Below are 23,762 nucleotides of genomic sequence, written 5' to 3' on the forward strand. Positions count from 1 at the left end.
TTTCACCTCCCAAAGATAACCATATGGCCTCAAAGGAAGCGAAGAGGAAGCTCCGTGGATACCTGTAATTTGTAGGTGGTTGGAATTGGGAGTGGGGGAAGGCCTGGGCTGAAAAGCAACCCTCTGCTCAAGAGTATTTTTAGCTACAGTGGAGCAGTGGAGGTTTGCCAAGAGCTCTGGGGACACAAATGGCCACAGCAGGCTGAAAGCAGGGAGGGCAGTGCTGGTCAGTAAAGCACAGAGAGACAGTCAGGGATGGAGGCCAGACAATAGCTGAGGACAGCTGTGCCCAGAGGGAAAGGCCAGTAGTGGTACAGTTTCTGCCCCAATATCAGGGGTCTCCCACATGCAGCAGGAAGCAGGCATGGAAAGAGATGTGGTCATTCAGTCTCCACCTCTATAGCATCGGAGCTTTGCCAAACTTGGAGAAGAAGCCTCCCAGGGACAAATGCCACTGCCAAGATCATCCTGCCCTTGGCCGTCTGGCCTCTCCCTGTAGGCTTGGAGCACTGAACTGGCAACCAGGCCACCAGCTTCACTGGAGAAAAGGATTACAGCAGCTTCCAAGTGATAAGAGCAGCAAAGCCAAGGGTGCTGGACAACCCTGCCGTGCTTTACTTAGCTAGTGAGAAGAACATCAGAATAACCCCTCAAGAGAGCTATTTGCTTTATGGACCAAAAGCCTGCAAACAATTCCACTTCTAAGAGTGTATCCCAAAGTAATATCTTGAGGACGTGGCCCCAAATTAACTACAAAAAATGTCTGCTTCTGTTTTACATGGTAAGATATGGGAAACAAACTAATTATTCAATAACAGGCATTTCGTTCAATCACTTATGGAATAATCAGAAAATGAAATACTATGCAGCTTATAAAATTATCTCTTTTGAAGGGCATTCAATGGCATAGGAATATATTTGTGATACATTACTAAAAAGAGCAGCTAATGAAGGAAAACTTACTATATGATCCCACATAAACATATAGGAAAAAGGACCTCAAGTACATGAGTCAAATATTAATAATAGTTATCTCTAGTTCAGGGATGAGTATTTTTTTTCCTGGAAGCCTTTCTGTATCTTGCAGTGTTTCTACATTGAGTTCATATTGCTTTTGCTATCCACCCTTTATCCCTCTATGTTACATTCTAAGAGAATGGCTCAAACATCCAGTTTACTGATTTATTTTTAACTGTATTCATTCAGCCATCCACTTGAGTGTGCTTATTTTAATGAACTAAGTTATACTTTGACCTTTGGTCTATTTTTTAATTTTTTTTTTGATTATAGTAAAACACACATAAAATTTATATTTTAATCATTTTTAAGTGTACAGTCAGTGGTATTAAATACATTCACATGGTTTTACAACCATCATCACCATCCATCTTCAGATCTCTTTCATCTTGCAAAACTGAAACTCAATACTCATTAAAACAATAACTCCCCATGGCCTGGTCCCCTCCTCCCCTGGCAATCACCATTGTTTCCTCTGTCTCTATGAATTTGACTACTCTAGGGACTTCATATCAGTGGAATCATGCAGTATTTGTCCTTTAGTGACTAGTTTATTTTACTCAGCATAATGTCCTCAAGGTTCATCGACATTGTAGCATGTGTCAGAATCTCTTTCCTTGTTAAGGCTGAATAATATCCTACTGTATGTCTACACAACGTTTTGTTTGTCCATTCATTCACTGGTGGACACTTGGGTTATTTCCACCTTTTGGTTACGGTGAATAATGCTGCTATGAACATGGGTATACAAGTATCTCTTCTAGTCTCTGCTTTCACTTCTTATGGACATATACTCAGAAGTGGGATTGCTGGATCATATGGTAGTTCTCTTTTAATTTTTTGAGGAGCCACCATACTGGTTTCTATAGTAGCTAAACTATTCTACATTCTCAGCAGCAGTGCAATTTCGTCACATCCTCACCAACACTTGTTAATTCCCATTTTTTTTAACAGTAGCCATCCTAATGGGTATGAAGTGGTTATTTTTATTTTATTTTTAATTAATGAATAGTATCTTGCCTGTCTCTGAGAAATACCTGCTCCGTTTGTTCACACTGTTTTGCTGAAGTTTGGAGCCTTTCTTTCATGGTGCTGACATTCCTCCCAGGTTAGGTGATTCTTGATACCTGTTAGACTGTCTGATGCACAGGTGAGCACAGTCTGTGGGGAAAAGACATGTTGCCTCACAGTCTGAAGCCCACCACTGTGTCTCCCAAGATGACTTGTTTACTGCTCCCACCTGGAGACAGTTTCATCCCACATAACCAATGCCCGATCCAGTGTATAGAGGGGTACAGGACATAGTAGGCGCAGACCTCTAGCTTTGGTACCCCAATTAACAATCCTGTTACATTGAGCCTTAGACTCCCTCCTGCTCCAAGGCAAGGAGGATCCTTGGCATGGCTTTCAGTCACTCACTTGTGTATGTCTTGGTATGAGTTTTCCAATCCAATCAATTCCATATTCATTTTATGTCTCAGAGATTACTTACAATTCCAGTCCAGTGAGGAATCCCCTTTTTCTTTCCCTGTGAAGGTATAGATTTTTAAAACTATCATTTCTGTTATTTATAGCAATCAGTTGTGTACTCCGTCTGCCATCTTGAAACAGAAAACATTTACTACTTTTGCTGCTAAGAGGAGAGAAAAGGATGAGTGTAAATTAGTATAAATTAGAACTTAGCACCTAGAAACAGATCATGGCTTATATTAGAACTCTAATAAATGATGAAAGCAACATTACAAATCAGTGAGCAAAGGAAAATTCTTTAATAAATGGCAGAGATATATGTAGTTTGCCAACTATTTGGAATAAATTAAAGTTATAGTCTAGCCTCAAACCATACGTCAGATTCCACATGTGGGGATACATATATATATATTTCTCTCTTCATATCACCAAATTCTTCCAATTTTTTTGTTCAAAAGTGTTTTCATATTTTTCTCTTTCATTCACTTCTATTACTTTAATGCAGTCAATCTAAGTCAAAATAGCTTTATATCTAGAGAACTGAAGCAGGCTTCAAAATGGTTGACTCTAGTAATGGGATATCTCTCTAAACTTTTTCCTTTATTGGATTAAGATCTATGATAAATACAAAATAACTGAGATTCTTACTTACTTTTGGTGTAATATATAGAATATGGAAGTTATTTGATGGAAAACTTGCAAAATCACTTATTCCAATCACAATATTTTGATAGAATTTACTAGTAAAACAATCTGGGCTTGGAGGTTTTTCTGAGGGGGGAATTTTTTGGTAATCAGTGTAATTTATTTATTAAATATAGCATATTCAGATTTATGGTTCTTCTTATATCAATTTTGGTAAGTTGTAGTTTTCAAGAAATTTTATCTAAATTGTCAAGTTTATTGGCACACATTTGTTAATGACATTTTCCTATTGTCCTTTCTAATGTTGAGAGTCTAGGGTGGTAATTCCTGATGTTGGTAAAATTTATCCTTTCTCTCTCTCTCTTTTTTTTTTTTTGTCAGTCTAGTGAAGGCTTTGTCAGTTTTGTTGTCTTGGCAAAGAGCCAGCCTTTGGCTTTGTTAATTTTCTCTGGTACTTGTCTGCTTTCTGTTTTGAAGACTTCTGCTCTGATCTTTATTTCTCTTCCTTCTGCTTACTTTGAGTATACTTCGTTTTAGCTCACTAAGGTAGAAACTTAGGTCATTGATTATTTAAATCTTTCTCCTAATCTAACAGAAGCACTCAAGACTCTTAAGTTTCCCTCTAAGCATTGCTTTATCTGCATCCCATAAATTGTAATATGTTGTATATTCATTATCATTCAGTTCAAAATATCTGTAATTTCCCTTGTGATTTATTTTTTGACCTATGTATTATTTAGAAGTTATCACCTAGTATTTTCCTAAATAGCACATTGGTTCCCATTTCTAATTAATTCCAATGTGATCAGAGAAATACTTTACATGAGTTCAGTTTTTTTAAAGTTTATTGAAACTTGTTTTATGGGCTAGTATATCTTGATGAATGTGCTATGTGCACTTGAGAAGAATGTTTATTCTGTAGTTAGTGGGTGTAGAGCTCTATAAATATAAATTAAATCAAGATGGTTGATATTGTTGTTCACATCCTCTATGTCATTAGTAATTTTTTATCTAGTTCTACCAAATGTTGAGAGGGATCTTAAAAATCTACCATGATTTTGAAATTGTCTATCCCTTTAATTCTGTCAATTTTTGCTTCATGTAATTTGAAGCTCTTATTAGATGCCTGTCCATTTATAATTGCTAGGTCTTCCTGATGAATTATCTTTTTTATAATTATGAAATGTCCCTTCTTTATCTCTGTTAATGCTTTTTGACTTAAAGTATATATTAACTGATATAGCCATTCCACCTTCTTATGATTACTGTTTGTATGGTGTATCTTTTTTCCATCTATTTGTTTTTAACCAGTCTGAGTCTTTATGTATGAAGTGTGTCTCTTGTAGACAGCATATAATTGAATATTGCTTTTTAAAAAATCCCTCCTGATAATCTGCCTTTTGAGTGTTTAACCCATTAATATTTAATGTAATTATTGATTACCACTTTATTACTCATTTTCTGTTTGTCCCTCTACTTTTTGTTTCTATTTTCCCCATTTCTTGCCTTGTTTTGGATTATTGGAATATTTTTTAACATTCCATTTTAATCTATTTATTCTTTTAAATTATACCTCTTGGCATTTTTGTTAGTTGCTCTAAGGATGAGAATATACATAATTAACCTTTCACAGTCTACCTATAGTTAATATTATACCACTGCATGTAAAGTATACAAACCTTGCTGTCACAAAGGGCCCTTTATGTTATAATTGTTACCTGTATTACGTCTACATGCCTTAAGAACATCACCAGACAATGATATGACTTTTCTCTAAACAGTTTTATGCACACACACACATATACACACACACACACACATATGACATATATATTTCTTAAACTTAAGAAGAAAAAAAATCTTTAAAATTTACCCAGCCAGTTACCATTTCTGATATGCTTTCATCATTCTTGAATATCCAGGTTTCCTTCTGATATCATTCCCCTTCAGCCTGAAGAATTTCCTTAAGCATAGTAGTAAGTAATAAGGAATTTACTTCCTTATTGTAGTAAAGTCTGCTGGCAACAAATTATCCTGTTTCCCTTTTACCTGAACATATCTTTATCTCACCTTCATTCCTAGAGGATATTTTCTATTCTGGGTTGACAGTTTCATGTTCTGTTTTCATTTTGTTTTATTTTCTGGACTCCATGATTTCTGCTGAGAAGTCTGTGGTTATTTAAATCAATGTTTCCCTTTATGTAATGTGTTGTTTCTCCTGGCTACTTTCAAGATTTTCTCCTTCTCTTTGGTTTTCAGCCATTGGATTAGATGTATCTAAGTGTGGTTTTCTGTGACTATATCTGGTTTGGGGTTTGTTGAACTTTCTGAATCTGTAAATTTCTGTTTTTCACCGAATTTAGGGAGTTTTGGCAATTATTTATTTTTCTGCTCTCTTTCTAGGACTCTAATTAGCTGATATTAGACTTTTGGATATTGTGGCACAGGTACCAGAGGCTCTGTCCACTTTTTCCATCATTTCCCTCTCTCTTCTTCAGTTTGCTCTGTGTTCAAGTATACCGATTAGTTACTCTGATATTCATTCTTTTTTCAGGCCTTTCGGTGAATTTTTAATTTCAGATATTCTACTGTTAAGTTTCGTATTTCCATTTGACTCCTTTTTATGTGTTCTGTTTTCTTGGTGAGACTTCCCGTCTTTACATTCATTTCAAGTATGTTTTCTTTTACTTCATTGAGCATAGTTGAAAATAACTAAAGTCCTTGTCTGATAATTCCAACATCTGGGTCATCTCAAGGTTAGCATCTCATTATTGTCTTTTCCATTTAGAGTGGGTCACATTTTCCTAATTCTTTGTGTGTAGAGTATTTGTGCATTGCATCCTGGACATTGTGAATCTTATACATAGACTCCTACGGTCCTCAGGAGAATGCTGATGTTTTTGTTTTAGCACACAGTTAACCCAGGTAGAGTCCCACTTTAAGCTCTCTCTTGCCTGTGTGCACAGATGTTCAAATTCCAGTTTAATTTTAAACCTTTGCTGTGCTGCTTTGAATCTGCCCCATGGAAACATCATTAGTGGATCAACCTGAAACGTGCAGAGATTCACACATGGAATTAGGGAACCCCCTCCTCCAGCTCCCTCCCTTGCTGATTTCCCCCTTACTCCCTGGTGGGCAGCCTTGGTTGTCTGGGCACCTTTTCCTGATTCCTCTGGCCAGAAAGATGAGCAGGTTTTCTATTGGAGTTTTAACTACCTATGACTTGCCACTTCATGACTACAGGCCACCCTCAAGGCAAAGCCTCCCACCCCAAAATGAGAAACTCACCTGCATGTAAGTCACCTCTCCAAGTTTCAGCTCCTCCCTACAGTCTTCCTGATTTTGTCACTATTCAGAATCCTCACGTAGTTATTTTTCACATTATGTTCAGAGTTTATGGTTTTTATCAGTAAGAAGGTTGGTCTGAAGGAGGGCTTGAATAGTAAATGCTCATGTCGTTTTCATTTATCCACAAAGTAAAATAATTTAGTCCTCTTTGTTGTCCAGTCCTAAGATGGAGTCATATGAGGCTATTCAGTGAAGCACAGTCTAGCCACCAAAAGTAATTAAAAGTATTTCAGCAACATTGGTCTCTCCCAAGAAAGTTTGGTGAGAAGCCAATTCAAAACCCACAGCAACACTTTTTTAAATTGTCTTTCTCCATTACTCTCTCAGTATATCTTATGACTGCATTTGCTCTGAAGCCTTACTCTGAAATACTAAATAAACTTGATCAGCCCATATATCCTTTTCATCTTTGCTTCTCTCCTCTCCATTCTAATTTTATCTTCATAAAAGCAATGCTTATTCTCTCTTTTCATTATAAGGTGATTAAACCAATCCCTCTCCTTGAAAATTTCTGCTCTTTCTATTCTTATCCTGAGCAACTTAAACCCAGGAACCAAGATGGCGAACTCAGAATCTCCCTGAGAAAATGTAAATGTCCAAAGATGGGTATTTTTTTAGGAGGAAAGGGGTGAAGAGAATGAGAAAATCATAAATACTATACTCATAATATATATATATATATATATATATATCTCATATATATAAGTACTTACATGTATAAATATATATAATATATATAGTCTGGGCTAGGGATAGTAACAAAGTTTTATAATTTATAGTTTGGACAGATTACAATGTTTTAATTTTTCTAGGTAAAGCATGACTCCAGTAGCCCTTCTCTGAATTTCCAGGTGGATTCTAAGCTCTCATAATCCTACCATTTATTGATGACTTAGGTGCCAGGCACCCTGCTAAGCAGTCTGCATACACAGTTTAATCAAACTATATAACAATCCTGTAAGGCAGGCATTGTTCCCAGTTACAAATGAAAACACTCTGAGGGTCAGAGAGGTTGAACAACTTGCCCAGAGTTACCCACATAGGAAGGGACTAGAGATGGGATTTGAACCCAGATGAGACTGGAGAGGCCAAGCTTCCTTTACTCCATCTCCTCTTTTGAAATTATGGCCAAGTTCCCAACAGTGTTTGATGGTATTCACCTCCCAGGTAGTATAGCAGGGGAAGACAGAGCATGGTGCTGTGAAAGTAACATTCACTTCACAGAGGAGACAAGTCTTCTAGTCTCTGGTTGTTACCCACTTGCTGCAAAACCCTGCAACCCCCTCAGCTTCTCTCATCCTTCCTTCTCCACATCTACAACAAACATGCAAGTGTCCTTCATGCAGACTTTCAGAACTGTTCTAGAAATAATGCAAGAAGAGTGATGCAAAAAAAAAAAAAAAAAAAAAGTACAAGGCAAATAGAAGTGATTGCAATCAGTCTAAGCCCAACTCACAAACTAACACTTGCTTTTCTAAGTTTTACAGTTACGGCTTCAACAGAGAAGGACCCAAGAACAGCTGGCTAACCAAGGCATCATACCACGTGAGTAGCTGCATCTCTTATTGACTGATCTGTACCATGGGACCATGCAGCTTGGGAGCTGGAAAGCACCTCAGAGGTCATAGTCTAATTCCATGGATCAGTCTCCCCAGATCCTCACAGACTCTGTGTCAGCAGGAATCCCAGACCTTGGAGGCTTAGCCCCAAATGCTACTCACCTGTAAGGGCTTCTCTTTAATCATATAGGTTGTACCTAAAATTTCAATGTGGTGGTTTGTTTACAGGACAAACACAATTTTATGGGCATCCATCCCTCTCTCCTACTTTTAGAATTGGATCTAATCACTCTTCTTTCTGGAAGCATCAATCACAGCATCTTTTTCTCACCTCCTCGGTTTCACTTCTGTTTGGGTACTTGAGTCCACAAGTAATTGAATATTGTCCAGTGCTTCCTTTCTGGAATGATGAGCGGCAATACCATTCTAGTGTAAATGGTATAACATTGAATTACTGGCCATCATTTGGGTCAAAGAAAAAGGATTATCATATCTTTTAGAAGATACGTTTGAACTTTTCTGCCAGTTCAGCAATTGAAGCTAACTTTTGGTTAGCTATAGAAACAGGAAAAGTACTGGATAAATGGAATCACCATGTAAGCTCCTTTAGGTGACACTTTCTAACTTCTCACCCCAGCAAAATTTAAAAGTCAATATCCGTAACGACTCCTGCAGAAATCCAGGTCCTTGTCATGACTGTGGCTTCAAGGTTAAGCATGCAACAAGCAAGCATGTGCCCTTGATTGAATGTCCTGCAGGTAGTAGCCTTGGTGCCCTGTGATCCAAGGTCCAAACAATTTAAGTGTTGTCCGTGCTTCAGGACCAGAACAGAACTAAGAATATTTAAGTCCCTTTCCTTTGGTAATTCAGGTGAAGTCCTTTGTTCATGGCTAAGCCCTACAAAGAATAAACCTTTTGGCAGAACAACTTTTTTAGAGGTTTGCTAAAGCACAGAAGAAAGATCTCACCTTGCAGTTGAAAGGCTGCTTCAATAAAATGTACAGTTAGGATGAGAAACCAAAGGTACAAGTCTGTGTGGCCTGTTTCATCTCAGTCAGCCCAGCAGGGCAGGTGCTAAAACACAGGAAAGACCAAGAGTCTGCAGACTTCAAGACGGATAAATACATTCGCACTCAGATGTGAGCAGGCCAATCTTTTTCAGAATCCTGTTGCAAACACGTAGAATCGAATTTGTTTAACCACGTCTAGAAGAACGATTCACTAAGAATGGAGTGTAGACAAGTGTAGATCCACCAGGATCCTCTCAGTAGACCACAGTCTCTACCACGTGCCCTCAAATATAAGATGAGCACATCAGTTTCAGTGGGATTAAAATAATCTGTTCCTTCACGGGTGTTTCTTTCCCTTAATTCTGGAAAGGCAATTGGCGTAGAGAGGCCTGGTACCTTTGCATCCCCTCAAGCTGTTCACAGCTGATATAAAGATTAACCTATGTGCTTAAATAATCCAAGCCTGGGTCTTGCAGCTGGCTTTTGGATGAGAATAAACTTTTGTTTTTAGGTTGCTGGGGTTAAATTTCAGGGAGTCAGTGAAACACCTAATAAAAATAAGAATGAACCTGATGGTACATTTTTACATAACACCCTTATGTAACTCATGCAAATTGAATGTCCATTTGTAGAGTCGAGTCCAATGAAGATATAATATTTTGTTCTCCAGGATTTTCAGAATCAAATAGTGTACATATTAACGAAATACTGCTTGACAGAAATTTTGCATCCATAGCCCATTGTACGATTAAGATAATTGCTGGGGGAAAGTCCTAAGAGTAATGAAACGATATTTCTTTTTAATTCAGCAAAATGAGAAGGGTTGATTAAGCATCGTCAGTTTTCCTTACTCTTTAGCCATCTCCTCTCCAGGCTTCCCAAGGGTGTCGATTCTGCTGTGGAAAAATGTCAGAGCCGCAGCAGGTGCACCCTGCAGGCCCAGCCCCTAGACCTCGATGACTTAGTGCTTCTGGGGAAGCCAGACCCAGATGAGCCTCTGCACCTGCTGAGAGGCTGGGGACCGAGATGGTAGCCTCATCAACCCAGACATGAAACATGCAGTCTGTTTACTCAGCACCCCCGGGGGTATGTGTGTAAAAGCAGCCGCTCCAGAGGAGGGAACAGGAGCCCACAGTCTCAGGGCCCTTTCAACTCAATCAAACTCAACACATTTCATGATGAACTTGACTCTCTGCAGGGTGGTATGCCAGGTGCTGTGGGGGACCACAGTGAGCAAGACCGTCCTTCGCGGAGACTCGAGATTTCAGGGGAAAAGGTGACAAGAGACACAGATAGTATAAGTCAGGGTGAAACTAGTTATGTTCTACAAGAGGGTTCTTTATGTCTTCGTTCTACCATTTGAAATTTTTGAAGTGGAAGGAAAGAGGAAAGGAGGAAGGAAGGGGGTAGAATGGAGGGAAGCAAAGCCAGTAGTCATTGGAGATCGTCTAATGTTCTGATTTTCAGTGTTTTTTAATAGTTAAAGATACTGTGTCTGTGTATATATATATATATATATATATATATATATATATATATATATATATATATATACTCCCCTGGTGGTGCAGTGGTTGAGAATCCGCCTGCCAAGGCAGGGGACACGGGTTCGAGCCCTGGTCCGGGAAGATCCCACATGCCGCGGAGCAACTAAGCCCGTGCACCACAACTACTGAGCCTGCGCGCTAGAGCCTGCAAGCCACAACTGCTGAGCCCACGAGCCACAACTCCCGAAGCCCGCATGCCTAGAGCCTGTGCTCTGCAGCAGGAGAAGCCACCGCAATGAGAAGCCCGCGCACCACAACGAAGAGTAGCCCCCGCTCGCCGCAACTAGAGAAAACCCGTGCACAGCAACGAAGACCCAATGCAGCCAAAAATAAATACATAAAAAATTTAAATTTATGGGGAAAAAAAAATATATATATGTATACACTGCCTGGAACAGGGTCGGGGCCCTCTGTCCTATTCACTCGGCTCCCCTCATCCCTCCTAGATGACCCTGATTATCCTCCCCAGAGCGCTGGTCATCTTCCAACAGAGTTTGAAAATCCCTTCCCTAGTCCAAGTCTCATTGTCTTTAACCTCCATGAAACCGAGATTGGAGAGGCCTAAGAGGCTTTTCAAACATCCCCAAACCAGGGCCCAGTGTGGTCCTACTTACAAACCTGAACTGTGAGACTTTAAATGCATGCACAATAAAATTAGTAACACAATCTCACGTTATCCATACATTGGAAATAATTGCAATGCTCCCCCTGAATTTTCAAACTTGTCATAAATTGCCTAAATGGAAAGCTTATGGCCAAGTGAATTGTTCATTGTCCTTATGGTATTATCGGAAGGCTCTGCAGTTTTTAGCTGGTCAATGGAAACGCCTGGTCTCCTTGGACAGAATTAGTCATGAGTTGTACGTTAGATTAAATCCCAAGGGCATTGTCCATTGCAGAAAAAGTGCAGTCCACTCCTAGTGCGACAGAGCTGAGGCCAGAACCCATGTCTCCTGATCCTGGTATAGGGCTCTTGACTCAAATATTCAAAAGGAATCACTGGAACTGTAAAAGCACTTCCTTAAGTTTCTGTCGTCAAGCATTTTGTGGCCAGCAGAATTCAGTTGGAATTTGGGAAAATAAAAACATGTATATGTGAAAATGCCAAGGAAAAGCCCATGGTTTTAATGAAATGGCTTTGGGTTCTACGTTGTAATCTATGTCTCACCATGACCAAGAGTGAATGGAAAATTCCACTGAGTTTGCTGTATGGCTGGTCTCATTTCAAATGCACACCAAATTGATGATTAAGTAGAAGGTTTCTCCCCCACTGACTCCAGTGGGACCATGGGTGATTTTCAGTAGACTAGTGAAACTGGTGCACATGGATAGAATTTAATTTCTTCCTCCTTCATGGGCTTGCATTCTGCAGGTTTCAAAGTTGCTGATGAGTAACCAACAGGCCACAGCAATCAGAGAATCAAAGTCTCTTTTATAATCGCCCTTCATCACCTCTCTTAAGCATATGCTCATATCTTACTTGTATATATTGTAGGTTTAGGATTTTCCCCTTCCGGTGCTTTGAATGCACTTAAAGGCATTTTCCTTGAATTTAGTCAAGGAAGGCAGGGTTCTGAGATCAGCACACGGCCCCTTGAACAACTTTAAACAGTGGGAAAGCATTCTCGGGCCAGAAGCACGGGCCCAGGTTGGCTTCTAAGATTGCTTTCACATTTATAGTATCAGTGGTGGAATTCACATTTTCAAAAGAGTAGTGAAATCTGAGTGAAATAGCCTCTCAGCATTAATGTAGAAATATTACTTTAAGAATATATTGTTTGGACTCCTCTCCAAAATCCTACCTCTGAATCTCAAAACGGAGGTTTCAAATTGCCTGCTTGTCACCTTCAACTAGAGTTCAAAGGGATGGCTTTGCCGCCCCTCCGTGCCAGGCTCAAGGCTGCAAGAGGACATCAAGGTTCTCTTATTTTCTCTTGCCTTTGAGATAGAGCCCAGGCTCCTCCTCTGGAGACCTATGGATGGGGCTCAGATCTGTTCATTATTTCTCAGGCAGATTTTCCCCACTATCTTCTTTTCTCTGGGCATCACTCTCCTGGGTTGAATCTTAAATACCATTTTATTCCAACCATTTCAGAAGCCTTAGTGCAGAAAGACGATCAGCTCTGAGTTTTCAATAAAAAAAAAAATGGTCATAGAGCAATTCAGTAAATATTTCGACCATCTGCTGGGAGGAAGGCCTTATGGAACACAGAGGAGTCAGACATGAATTCTGTTTCAAAGAGCCTACAGTCCAGAAGGTTCCCCAAATCACTCATGCTTAGTTATCTCCATTAATAATATTGGACAATGTCCCATTGATACATGGAGTGAATTTCTGGGAGAATTGAAGGAAATAGGTGACTTTCTCTCCGTTTCCTTCTGCTACTACAGTGGGACTGATCTATATGAACCCAGGGGAGAGAGGAGGGAACATTGAGTTTATTCTCCGGGAATATAGAAAACGAGATTAGAGAACTGAAGTGGATTACAGAGGCCCGGGGGCCCAGAGAGGCTGCGACTTCTCCCCAGAGACTCAGAGAAAGCACCGCTGGCCAGAAAGAAGTTTCTGGGCAGCCTGGTTCCATGGTCTGATCGATGTCAATGAATGGAAAGATACGATGAGCTGTCTGTGAATGGTGCTGCCTTTATTTGTTTTGCAGACTAATCCAAGCCTCAGCAGCCACATACTTACTGCAAAGCCTTGGTAAATCCCTGAATTCTGTGGTCCTCCTGAATAGCGAGAAGAATGACGGGGCAATTCCTCTACCCACAGCACATGCAGCTTCCTGATAGTTTTGAGACGTTGACGGGGCAAAGTCTTCCTTCCCTTCCTCAGTGCCTTCATCTGACTTGGCTTCTCCCCACAGCACCCTACGTACCACACACTGTTGGCTGTTTGAGCAGAACACGGCACAAGGGTTTCATCTGTCCCTCTCCCCTTCCTTCTAACATCTCAAATTCAGAGATAGGAAAAAAAAAAGGCACCCTGGATTTTCATGCCAAGCCCATTTGGGTCTAAAATCCTCACTTCTTTATTTCCCTCCCTCTTTCCTTCGATTTTCTAGTTCCTTACTCCTTAGAAACTAGTAAACCAGTGATGACAGGCACCCTTCAAATTTGTCTTTGAACCCTTCTGAGAAATTCCAAAGTATTCATGTGTGATGCATTAAATTCTCCAAGTGTGCAAGCCAGGCCTTAAATATTACAAAGCTCCGTTGGGAAAATGCATGCTTTTCAGACCCCTAAGGCTATCCTTTGGGTACTGAATAGGCAATCTGTTGCCAACCTAAAGAGTTAAGACAATTTCCAAAGCATTATCACACACCCATAGCATGGATCCCATTTGTTTGGGAAAAAAAATACTCATGGTCCAACTTGTCCTTAAAAGTAGAGCCAAGAGAGGACAGGCACTACTAGATCCATTTTGTAAGTGGGAAACTGAGAACACAGGAAGCCTATCAGACTTGTTCAAGGCTGTACCAAAAATAGATGGCAAAGCAAGGACAGAGCCCGAAGGGAAGGCTTCCAAAAGTTTAGTCACTTTTTAAACCATACCCCTTACTGCCATAGGTCTTGCATTTGAATTAGTTTTGTCTTCCTCCCAAAGAAGCCTGCATATGTGAATTATTAATCCATATATCTGTCTCTAATTAGTGGCATGTAAGCTTACCAGCCAGTGCTTCTTGATGAGAACAACCAGTTCTAACCCAAGTTATTCTGATTCGAGACAGCAAGTATGAGAAGTGGCAGTTTCATTGAACTAAGCAGCCTTTCTCTGGGCAAACACACCCCTTTTTCTTCAGCTTTTTGAAATACTGAGAAATCAGTCCTAGACATCATTCCCCACTTTTTGAACTCTCAGTTTCCCAAGGACTCTAGATCAGCACCCACTGGCCTTGTAAACGCCGGGGCGCCAGGATCTCCCAGAGGGCGTGTTCCAACACAGACCCCTCCGTCCCTCTACGTCCCACCTGAGCTTTGGATTCTGTAGGCCTGGAAGTTGGTATTATTAACAAGTTTCCAGCTGCTGCTGAAGATGCTGGTGCAGGGGCCACACTGTGAGAACCAGTGCTCCATCTGTAGCCCCAGATGTGGGTTCTTTGATGCTCCCTCTTGGTCCTTAGCCGTATACCAGTGGAGCTGGGTTCTCCCCTGCAAGCCTGGCAGTGAGGGGCCCTGGGAGAGAAGGCAGGCCCTGCCTCTGCCACCGGAGCTGCTACCAGCCCCAGGCCCCTCCTCTGTGAGAGCCAGGCCCCTCTCCCTGACGGATTGTCCACGGCCTTGCAGCCTATTTTCTCCTTTTGCTGGTCTCTGGCTGGAAGCAGGAGGTTAGCAACGGGACTGCAGGAGGCCTCTTCTTATCTTGGGATCTTTTCCTGAGCTCTAAGTAAGCAAATGTTTATACACACAGCTGACCCAAATTAGCTGGAGCCGCGGGGACAGAAATAGGAACAGCCCCTAACTAAACTCCGCGGCGAGAACATGAATTCCCCTGCGAGAAGCAATTCATCTTCCTCCAGGCGGAATGAGTTAGATGTGGGGTTGACTGAATTTACAACCGTATTTTAATTTGAGATCACATTGACTTATTTTTCTTTTAATTTAGAAATCCAAATTCCTTTTCAATCCTAAATGTCAGCGTCCCTTAAATACAAAATTTTGCCATTGGATACTCCCAGGGCTGTCAGCAAAGGAGGTCCTTTTTTCCAAAAAGTCAACCGGGGTAGGGGGTGCATTATGGCTTTCCCTGGCCCTCAGGGGAGGTGGCTAAAACCCACATTCTCTGGAATCACAGAAAAAGCAAATGTCAATCACAGGGCCCATGGCAGGCCAAGTGGTGCCCCACGTAACACCCCTTAAGCCCTGAAAAGAAGAGTGTGGGGTAAAACGCAGTATGTGGATCTTTTAGCTTCCTTCCCAAGTCCTGGCTAAATGGGCGTAGCCTCTCCCACCGTGTGGCAGAAGGTCCCAGAAGACCTTTGTGCTCCTGGCCTTGGAGAACTGGACTGTACATTCATTTCACAGGGGAATAGTTAACACCAAGAAGTGACGATTTATAGCTCTGCAAGCTAAGATACAGGAAATGCAGTGTTTCATAGAAGAATTAATAAGTTCCGCAAATAAGAATTGAAAAGCCTCAGGGATAAGAGAACCAGATGAACTGCCCCTAAGTCCTAAGCCCAATTAAAACCAATTGAGTTTGGAATGTAAGAGCAATCTCAAGATAGATTCATGCTGTTCCCTTAGGGTTGCTTCTTAAGGCAAAGGCTGTGTTGCTCTTTTTAACCACTTAATAAGGCCACACTGAGATCAATTCCTTTTCTGGATTATGGAAGAGATTAAGCCACACCAATATATAATACCTACTTAGGTGACCACCAGACTGTCGGACAGAGGTGCAGACCTATGGGTTCCGATTGTACAGACTCACCAGGACCCACTGGACTTCAAGCAGATTCATAGCATGTGGTTGCCTGGGGAAATGGGAGATGGTTTCAAAACTCCATCTATATAAATTGCAACTGTGATTAAGTGCAAATAACGACAAGCCTCCTGACTCAGGATGAGGGCCAGACCCAAATCAGAGAAAATGCATGAGCAACGCGGCAGGCCTGCACAGTTTTCCAGATGATTCCTCAGAGCCACTGAGTGAGGAGACAGGGAAGGGGAAAGAGGCCATTGAAAAGGACAGGGTTGGCAGAGAGGCTCATTTTAAGAGTGAAAAGCAGCAAAGAGAAACTGGGGCTGTTAGATCAATGGGAAATATGATAGTCAAGCAACAGTTGATTCTTTTTTTCCTATAAGAAAGGAAGCCTCTTAGTCTCTGGTTATATTGAGGAGAATAGTGCTTGTCCATTCTCCTTGGCACAAGGCAGCCAGCTGGGACTATTCTGTGCGATCCTTTGGTCAACATTGCAGATGTCGGGGTGAGACAGGAAGACTTAGAGATGCCTTAGTAGCTTCCCAAGCAGCATCCTCAATAGAGGATAACGTGGTCGAGCAGTTGCCAGGACCACAGTGGAGTCTGCCTGCTGTCCAGCAAGCCCATCTGAGAGCTGGGCTCAAATTTGGCATGGCCTTAAGGCTGAATGAGGCACACACACTCACACACATGCACACACACACACACACACATTCACACACACACAGCCCCAAGTGCCCATCTGGCTAGAAATCCAATTTTTTTATGCCAGCCAAAGTGTAGAAGAATATTTTCTTGCCTGCAGCTTGAGAGCTGACATCTGTGGGAGTAAATATTAGAAATCTGGATCACATGATTCGCCCACTTGTCCAGACCTACTATCCAGAAAAATATCTGATGCAATTCTCTAACCTCTGATCCGCCTCATCACTTCTGATGAAAGGTGGTCCTTTATGGCTTCTGGTTGCAATTGTTCCAGGGGATCAGGAAAACCAGCAAAAAGGTAGAATTTTGCTGAACGATGTTCTACTGCTTTGCAAAGTCAAAAGTTCAGTCCATTGTGCTGAGTTGCTGGGAGCTGGGAAAGGGAGCAGTGGGTCTTGGGAAGAAGGGAGGCTGGCGTTCGGTCCAGGTTGTTTCCGGCTGCTGTGAGGGACCCGTGCCCTGTCTACTGGTTGTTAGTGTTTTGAGCATCACACCCTGAAAGAAGTTAGGTTGTCAGAAGACCTAGGCTCCTAGCCCTACCTGTGGGACCCTGGGCGAGGCAGTCCTGTTCCGTGGGCCTCCGTTTCCCCATTCCGCTCAGGCTTGGAGCTGTATTTCACCATCTCCAAGGTCCCTTCCAGCCCTCAGAGTCTGATTCTGTGCTTCTCACTCACTTCCCTTTGGTTGCATGTTCCTACCCCACCAGGCAACTCCCTGACCCCAAAGGACAAGTCCCCTCCTGCAACGTGGGACGAGGTCCCTCACAGACTGCAGTCTCCACCCAGACTTGCGCACTCAAGGGCAGAGCGAAGTCAGAGAGGGTGGTAGTCACCCCAGTCTCCCCTGAAGCTAGAGCATTGCCTGGTCTCCTCCCCCAGGCCTGTCCCTCCTCAGGATCTTGGAATGCCCTGTCTCTGCCACTTCTCTTCCTGTCGCGTATTCTGTCTCTGCTGCTCCTCTTGTCTGAGGCTGACGTCTGCCTTCCTCTGGATTCTCCGGCTGCAGGGAAGCTGGTGACCTCCAGGCCTTTCCTCTTCCATTGCTTGTGGCCTGATGAAGGCCATCACATGTCCATCACATCCCCACTGTGCACCGCTCGGCAAGCACACCGGCCAGCACCGCGACGCCGCTCCCAGCCCCAAGCCCTCTCTGCTCACGTCTGTGTCTTTCTGTTTCAGCCCTGAAAAGCCCACCTGAATTCCATGAGCAAAGAAAACGTTTGGATAGTGGCAAGGTAACTGTTTGCAAACGTCCCACCTTTCTGAACTCAGACTCCAGGCTCTGGATCTCTGAATGCTAAGCTTGGGGGAAAGCGGGTAGAATTTCTCCTGCAAACTCAACCGATTTGCTGGTCCCCTCCCCGCACACCGTGTGGAATCTTCCTCCTAGAAACTGAAAACTGTGGAAATGGGATCAACAGTATTGGCTCTGAAGCTGGTATTTATGAGCTTTAAGAAAATGTCCCCCATCTTTCTGATGTCGGGGGGGTATCCCTGCAAGGATGCGGCGGGGGTCAGAGAGACATGAAACAGGGAGGTAAGGTGTGTCGGCAAGCTGCCCTCTCTTTCATGACAGGCTTTTCTCAGCAACAATCAGATTATTTTAAATCCAATTCAGTGGTAGGGTAGGGCCTGCAGATACAGAGCTTATTCACGGCTAATTAAAGGCAAAAGGAATTCTGTTTATTTCTCTTTCTTTTAGCCTTTGAGGGGGGGGGAATTGGTGTATATTCTGTACCTTCAGAGCAAATCTCTGCAACTTGAATTTATCAATACAATAAGTGCTATTGAGCAGGCATCAGCAGTGTATGTAGAAGGAAAGGCCATTAGGTATCTTTCTCCTGGGATGTCTTAGCCTGAAGGGAGGGGCTGGAAGAACGAGCAGAGCTCTGGGACTCTTCAGACTCACTCGTGAGAGGCTGGGCTTCCTACTGCCTGGAGAATAATTGTCTTTCCTCAGAACTAGAGTGATCCCCAGACTCCTCTCGGGGGCCAATTAAGAGATTCAATATAGTGGGATAAAAACCCAGAACTAGAAATCAGAGCCCTGAGGTCCAGCTGTGGCCCTGCCACAGCCAACGCCATCCCTACAGACAGCTCCGTCATCAAGAAAGCCATGAGACTCAGTAGATAACTCATCTCTAAGTGTCCTCCCAGCTTACAGTGGGTCTCAGTCTGCAGGATTTACATTTTCACGTCCTGAGAGAGAGATCAAGGGCAAAACAGGAGGAGGGCACATGTTGTCATGTTATATTGGATGGATTGAGATTACATTTCATCTCTGACTCTAGTTAATTTCTGACTCTTTTAAGAGGCAGTGGAATAGGATTGACTCATGCAAAAGCAGTGTAGTATCACCACAGTTTTATTAATATTTTATAATTAGGTACCTGCCTGGCCTTTAAGTTTGGAGCGCTGAGGTGGACCCAAGCTTTTGACCTCTTTATCTTATTTTTCCATCCTAAAATTATTAGAGGTTTTTGTGAGCCCTCCTTCATCAAGACGTAGGAGAACAGAGACATTTGCATGTTGCATTTGTCAAACAAAAAACAAAAAACAAACAAAAAGAGACTTTTTCCCTTTGAGAGAAAAGGGGTTTCTTTTAAAGTTAAAACTAGGTGACTTAACTGTATGAGGTTGATAGCAGAATTCATTCTGTGTTTGTGTCTGACAGGCTGAAGACACCCTGAAGCACAAGGTCAGAAACAGGTCCGACCGTGCAGACGTGGTGAAAATGCACATACTCCAAGGTAAGGTTGCCCAAAGTCATAAACTGGGGCCCATCAGTGGGAATGGAGCATGGGCCATTTTCCAGGGTTCTTTGTCTCTGCACAATTGCTAACTCCCCTTAGAAAGGGTCCCCTGCCATTCCAAAGTGGTGGTTTTGAGCTCTCATCTAGTCATTTGAGGCCATGTAGATGGTCAAATTGGGAAGCCATATAGTGGCCAAGAAGTACCAGACTTGGCATTCATTCTGAGCTGTGCCACCTCCCAATTTTCTCTGAGCGCATAGGGAGTGTCCAACATATATCAACTTCCTTTAAAATGTCTATCCTTCATACCAGTAATAAATGTCTAGTATTGTATCAAAAAAAATAATAATCAGACATACAAAGATTTATGTACAATGATGTTTATCATGTAATTACTTTAAATAGTGACACACTGAAATCAGTGGAACGTCAAAAAATAGTAGAGAGACTGGATAAATTATGCACCATCCGTGTGATTGAATAACTTGCAGCTGCCACAAATGAGGCTTTAAAAGAATCATGTTTTAATGAGAAAAGCCTTACAAAATGATGTTTAGTGAGGAGACCAGAAAACAAAACTATATTTACAGTCAAAATCCGGGAGGCAAAAAATATACATAAATTGTATTTATAGTCAGATTCTATGATGAAAAAATACAGACTTACCAATAAATACTGTATAAGTAATTAAGAAAGATGCCCAGTTATTAAAAACAGTTGACCCTAAGTGGGGAGTTTCCTAATGCTTTCACTTATTTTGCATAATGTTTTAGCGTTTTCCACACTTACAACAATACGTACGTATAATATTATAATCAAGAAGGCATTATCTGTTGTATCAGTCCAGTCTTGAATTAAAATGTCAGGCTATGGGCCTCCCTGGTGGCGCAGTGGTTGAGAGTCCGCCTGCCGATGCAGGGGATACGGGTTCGTGCCCCGGTCCGGGAGGATCCCACATGCCGCGGAGCGGCTGGGCCCGTGAGCCATGGCCGCTGAGCCTGCGCGTCCGGAGCCCGTGCTCCGCAACGGGAGAGGCCACAGCAGTGAGAGGCCCGCGTACAGAAAAAAAAAAAAAAAAAAAAAAAAAAAAAGTCAGGCTATGAACCACAGAAACCCCAAGTTTAGTCTCCGTTGGTTCCCATGAAACCCACCCTCCCCCCCCACAGAAATTGGAAATTGGCCCCCAGGATCTGCTAGATTATAAATGACCCTTGCCCTCCAAGGGTTCATGGTCTGAGTTTGCAAATAGTGATATAAGATTAGGGACCAATGCTTGTAACTGCTGGGGGTCGCCGAAGCAGAAGGAAGCTATAAGAACAGGAGTCAGGAAGACTTTGTTAGGGCAGGGAGACAAAGTAGGCAAATGTACAAAGGTGAACTCAGGAAGATGGGGGGCGGGGGGCAGAAGGCAAAGGACCGGGCTCGCTGGAGTGGGAGTTTGGGCATCAACCATCTCAGGTCACGTAGGGGGTGGATTCGGTTTGTGGCGAGCCTGCGAAACCGGGCTGAGAGACGGATGGAGAGGACCATCTTGGAGGGGATGCAAGAAAGGAGTGCTTTCTGAGGATGAATCCTGTATGGCTGTGCAGGATGGGCCAGAAAGATCCCTGAGGCAGGGGGTGTAGCAGAAGCCCTTGTACTGGCCTGACGGGTAGTTGGGAGAGGATTTGGGCTTAGAAACTTCTATTTTGGGGTTTGGAATATTGATGTTCTCTCCATCCCACATCGAGTGCTTTGCAGATGTAGCTTCTAAGCAAGTCTGACCTGTTGCAACCATGAGACATCCCTAGCCCTCCCCTGTGTGGAGATTGCTAGAGCAGCGGCCAGACACTAAGCCTGGGTTAGTAGCTGGATATTAACAGAACAATAGGACCAGGACGTCCGTAAAGGTCTCAACTTCAAAATTTGCAGAGTTGAGCGGAAAGCTACAAACTCGTGGAACCCTAACTTCCAGTCCTGCGTTATAGCAACCACCGGCTCACAAGATTCTCTTCCACGTTCTTGCACAGAAATAAGTCAGGGCCTCACCCAAAGACGAATAGACCAGTGATTTAGGGCTTGTCAGTGACCTTTCCCACCCTCCCAAAGATGAGAAACTGCCTGTTGGATAAATTCAATTCTTTAAAATCCCTGTTTGATTAAATAACTATTCCCTCCCCCCAAATTGTTTTTCTTTTACCACTGGACCTGGACATTTGAATCAGTTAGTATCACAACCTCAACAAGTCTAAAACTACTACACTACTACAATTAATGATAATAATAGATAATATTTACTGCCAGCTCAGCCTGGGCTGGGCAATATATAGACAGGATTTGCATGCAAATGCCATAGTTTAGTGTCAGCAAGCAATACAGGCCCCGTGGACTACTTACTTACAGAATCGCCAAATTGCATATTTTTACCCACCAAATCCTCACAAAGCAAGTTTCTCTAACTCTTCTGTGCTTCTCTATTTGCCTTTATTTGGAAGTGTCTAGTCTTTGCTGCTAATCCATGTGAAATGAGGATGATTGCATTGAAAAATTATTAGGATGGTGGAGTACAATGTGTCAGAGTGTTTGGGTTACAAAAGCAAAAAAAAAAAAAAAAAACCCACATAAATGACATCAAATTCTAGAGCTGACCCTCTTGATTTTAACCCCTTAGCCTCCACTGCAGAGAGATCTGTTCCAACTGCTCAGATGAAGCTGAAAAGAGCCCGACTTGCAGATGACCTCAATGAAAAAATCGCTCTCCGGCCGGGGCCCCTGGAGCTGGTGGAGAAGAACATACTCCCTGTGGATTCTGCTGTGAAAGAGGCCATAAAAGGTAGGTAGCACAAATGAATGGCACGCTTCCCTCTGTGCTGAGGTCTGAGGGCAGCCATGGCTCTGAAATGCTGGGGCCCTGGGGGTGAAGACCTCTCACTAGACAAGAGTCAATCCATGGGTCGCTGTTCCAGAGTGTTCCCCATAACCAGAGGTCCGGGGAGTGAGGAAGAAACTGAAACCCACTCAGCCTCCAAAGTCAGGTTAACATAGACCAGTCTGGTTCTGATCAAGCAGGTTGGGGAGCTGACTTGATTTGCAACCTCAAAACATCTTCCCTGCAAGGTTCCATCACTTTGGAGTCATGGCACTCTCCGCCCTTCCTCTTTTAAAGGGGTGTAGACTGGCAGAGTGGAAAGAGTGCTGGACCTGAATGGGAAGATCTGGCCGCTAAGCCCAGTTCGGGTGCTGTGGCTTGGGGCTTCCCCAGGTCCCTTCACTTCTCCAAGGTGAATACCCAACCAGCCCAACTCATGGGCTCTTGGGAGTAAGGGTCAGTTCTTTAAGCACGTGAAAACACATGCGCGCTACAGGGTTGAAGTACAGATACTTAAAGAGGAGACACAAACGTTAATTCTCTCATCAGCTGCATAAAGTCATGTTGTAGACCTTTGGAACAGTTGAGGCCACATGGATCCAAACAGCCGGAGGGTCCTGAATTCATTCACAGAGGTGTTGAGGTGGAATCTGGGAAAACCATGATAGAAGGAAGAAAGGGAATCCTGGCATTGCCACGGGCAAATTACACTCTTCCAATGAAGCCTACAAAAGCTCTAAGAATGACTGATATATAATAAGCAATGTACATTTAAATGTTTTGACACCTTGTCCAATATTATGCATAAAGATGTTTTATTAAATGCTAAGTTCATTGTTAAACTTATTCACATTCTAAAATCTTGCACCCAACCAGTCAGAGGCCACATGACTTTTGTATTTGGAACCTGTAAATATGGAAGAATCAACTCTAGGGGAGATAGTATCCTCATCGCTACCCATTAAATATCCCACCGTGGTTTTCTCTCTTCTTTATTACTCTCTCTGTCTACACTAAATATCCTGTGCCTTTGAACTTGGACTAGCCCAGTCAATGGTGCACCATCCCCGTCTTGACTTTGATGAGATCTAGGACAGAAAAGATTTCTATCATGTATCTCTTATCATTTATTAAAACATTATATTTATTCCATGCATGCAAATTTATCTTTGATTTTTATATGATAGGCAAAATATCTCATTTTAAATTGCCTTCTTTGGTTTATAGAGAGATGATGTTTTTCCATGTGATTTTGTGTCACTGGCAATTCGTGGCTATTCTTTTTTTCTACTGGGCATTTTCTTCCCTCACTATAAAAGCTATTTATATATATTAAAAAAAAAAACTAATCCTCCATCTGTCATAGGTATTACACATCCTTTTACCAGCATGTCTTTTGCCTTTTATTGTTGGCTTTGTTTGTTTGTTTGTTCGTTTCT

General features: G+C 42.4%; 1 protein-coding gene across 4 annotated transcripts in view; it reads left to right on the forward strand.

Moving 5' to 3' along the window:
• Positions 1-23,762, forward strand: part of MYOCD (myocardin) — a 93,169-nt gene that overhangs the window by 27,095 nt on the left and 42,312 nt on the right. For 3 of the 4 annotated variants that reach the window (XM_081218008.1, XM_081218009.1, XM_081218010.1), the window contains exons 2-5: positions 7,960-8,025; positions 17,902-17,957; positions 19,397-19,472; positions 22,126-22,287. In XM_081218008.1, coding sequence (XP_081074134.1) covers positions 7,960-8,025; positions 17,902-17,957; positions 19,397-19,472; positions 22,126-22,287 — 360 coding nt within the window. Of the gene's footprint in view, positions 1-7,959; positions 8,026-13,259; positions 13,301-17,901; positions 17,958-19,396; positions 19,473-22,125; positions 22,288-23,762 lie in introns of those variants that run through there. The other variant, XM_081218011.1, reaches the window with a different exon arrangement.

This window comes from Mesoplodon bidens (assembly GCF_964165515.1).
Source record: "Mesoplodon bidens genome assembly, chromosome: 19".
Taxonomy (NCBI): domain Eukaryota; kingdom Metazoa; phylum Chordata; class Mammalia; order Artiodactyla; family Ziphiidae; genus Mesoplodon; species Mesoplodon bidens.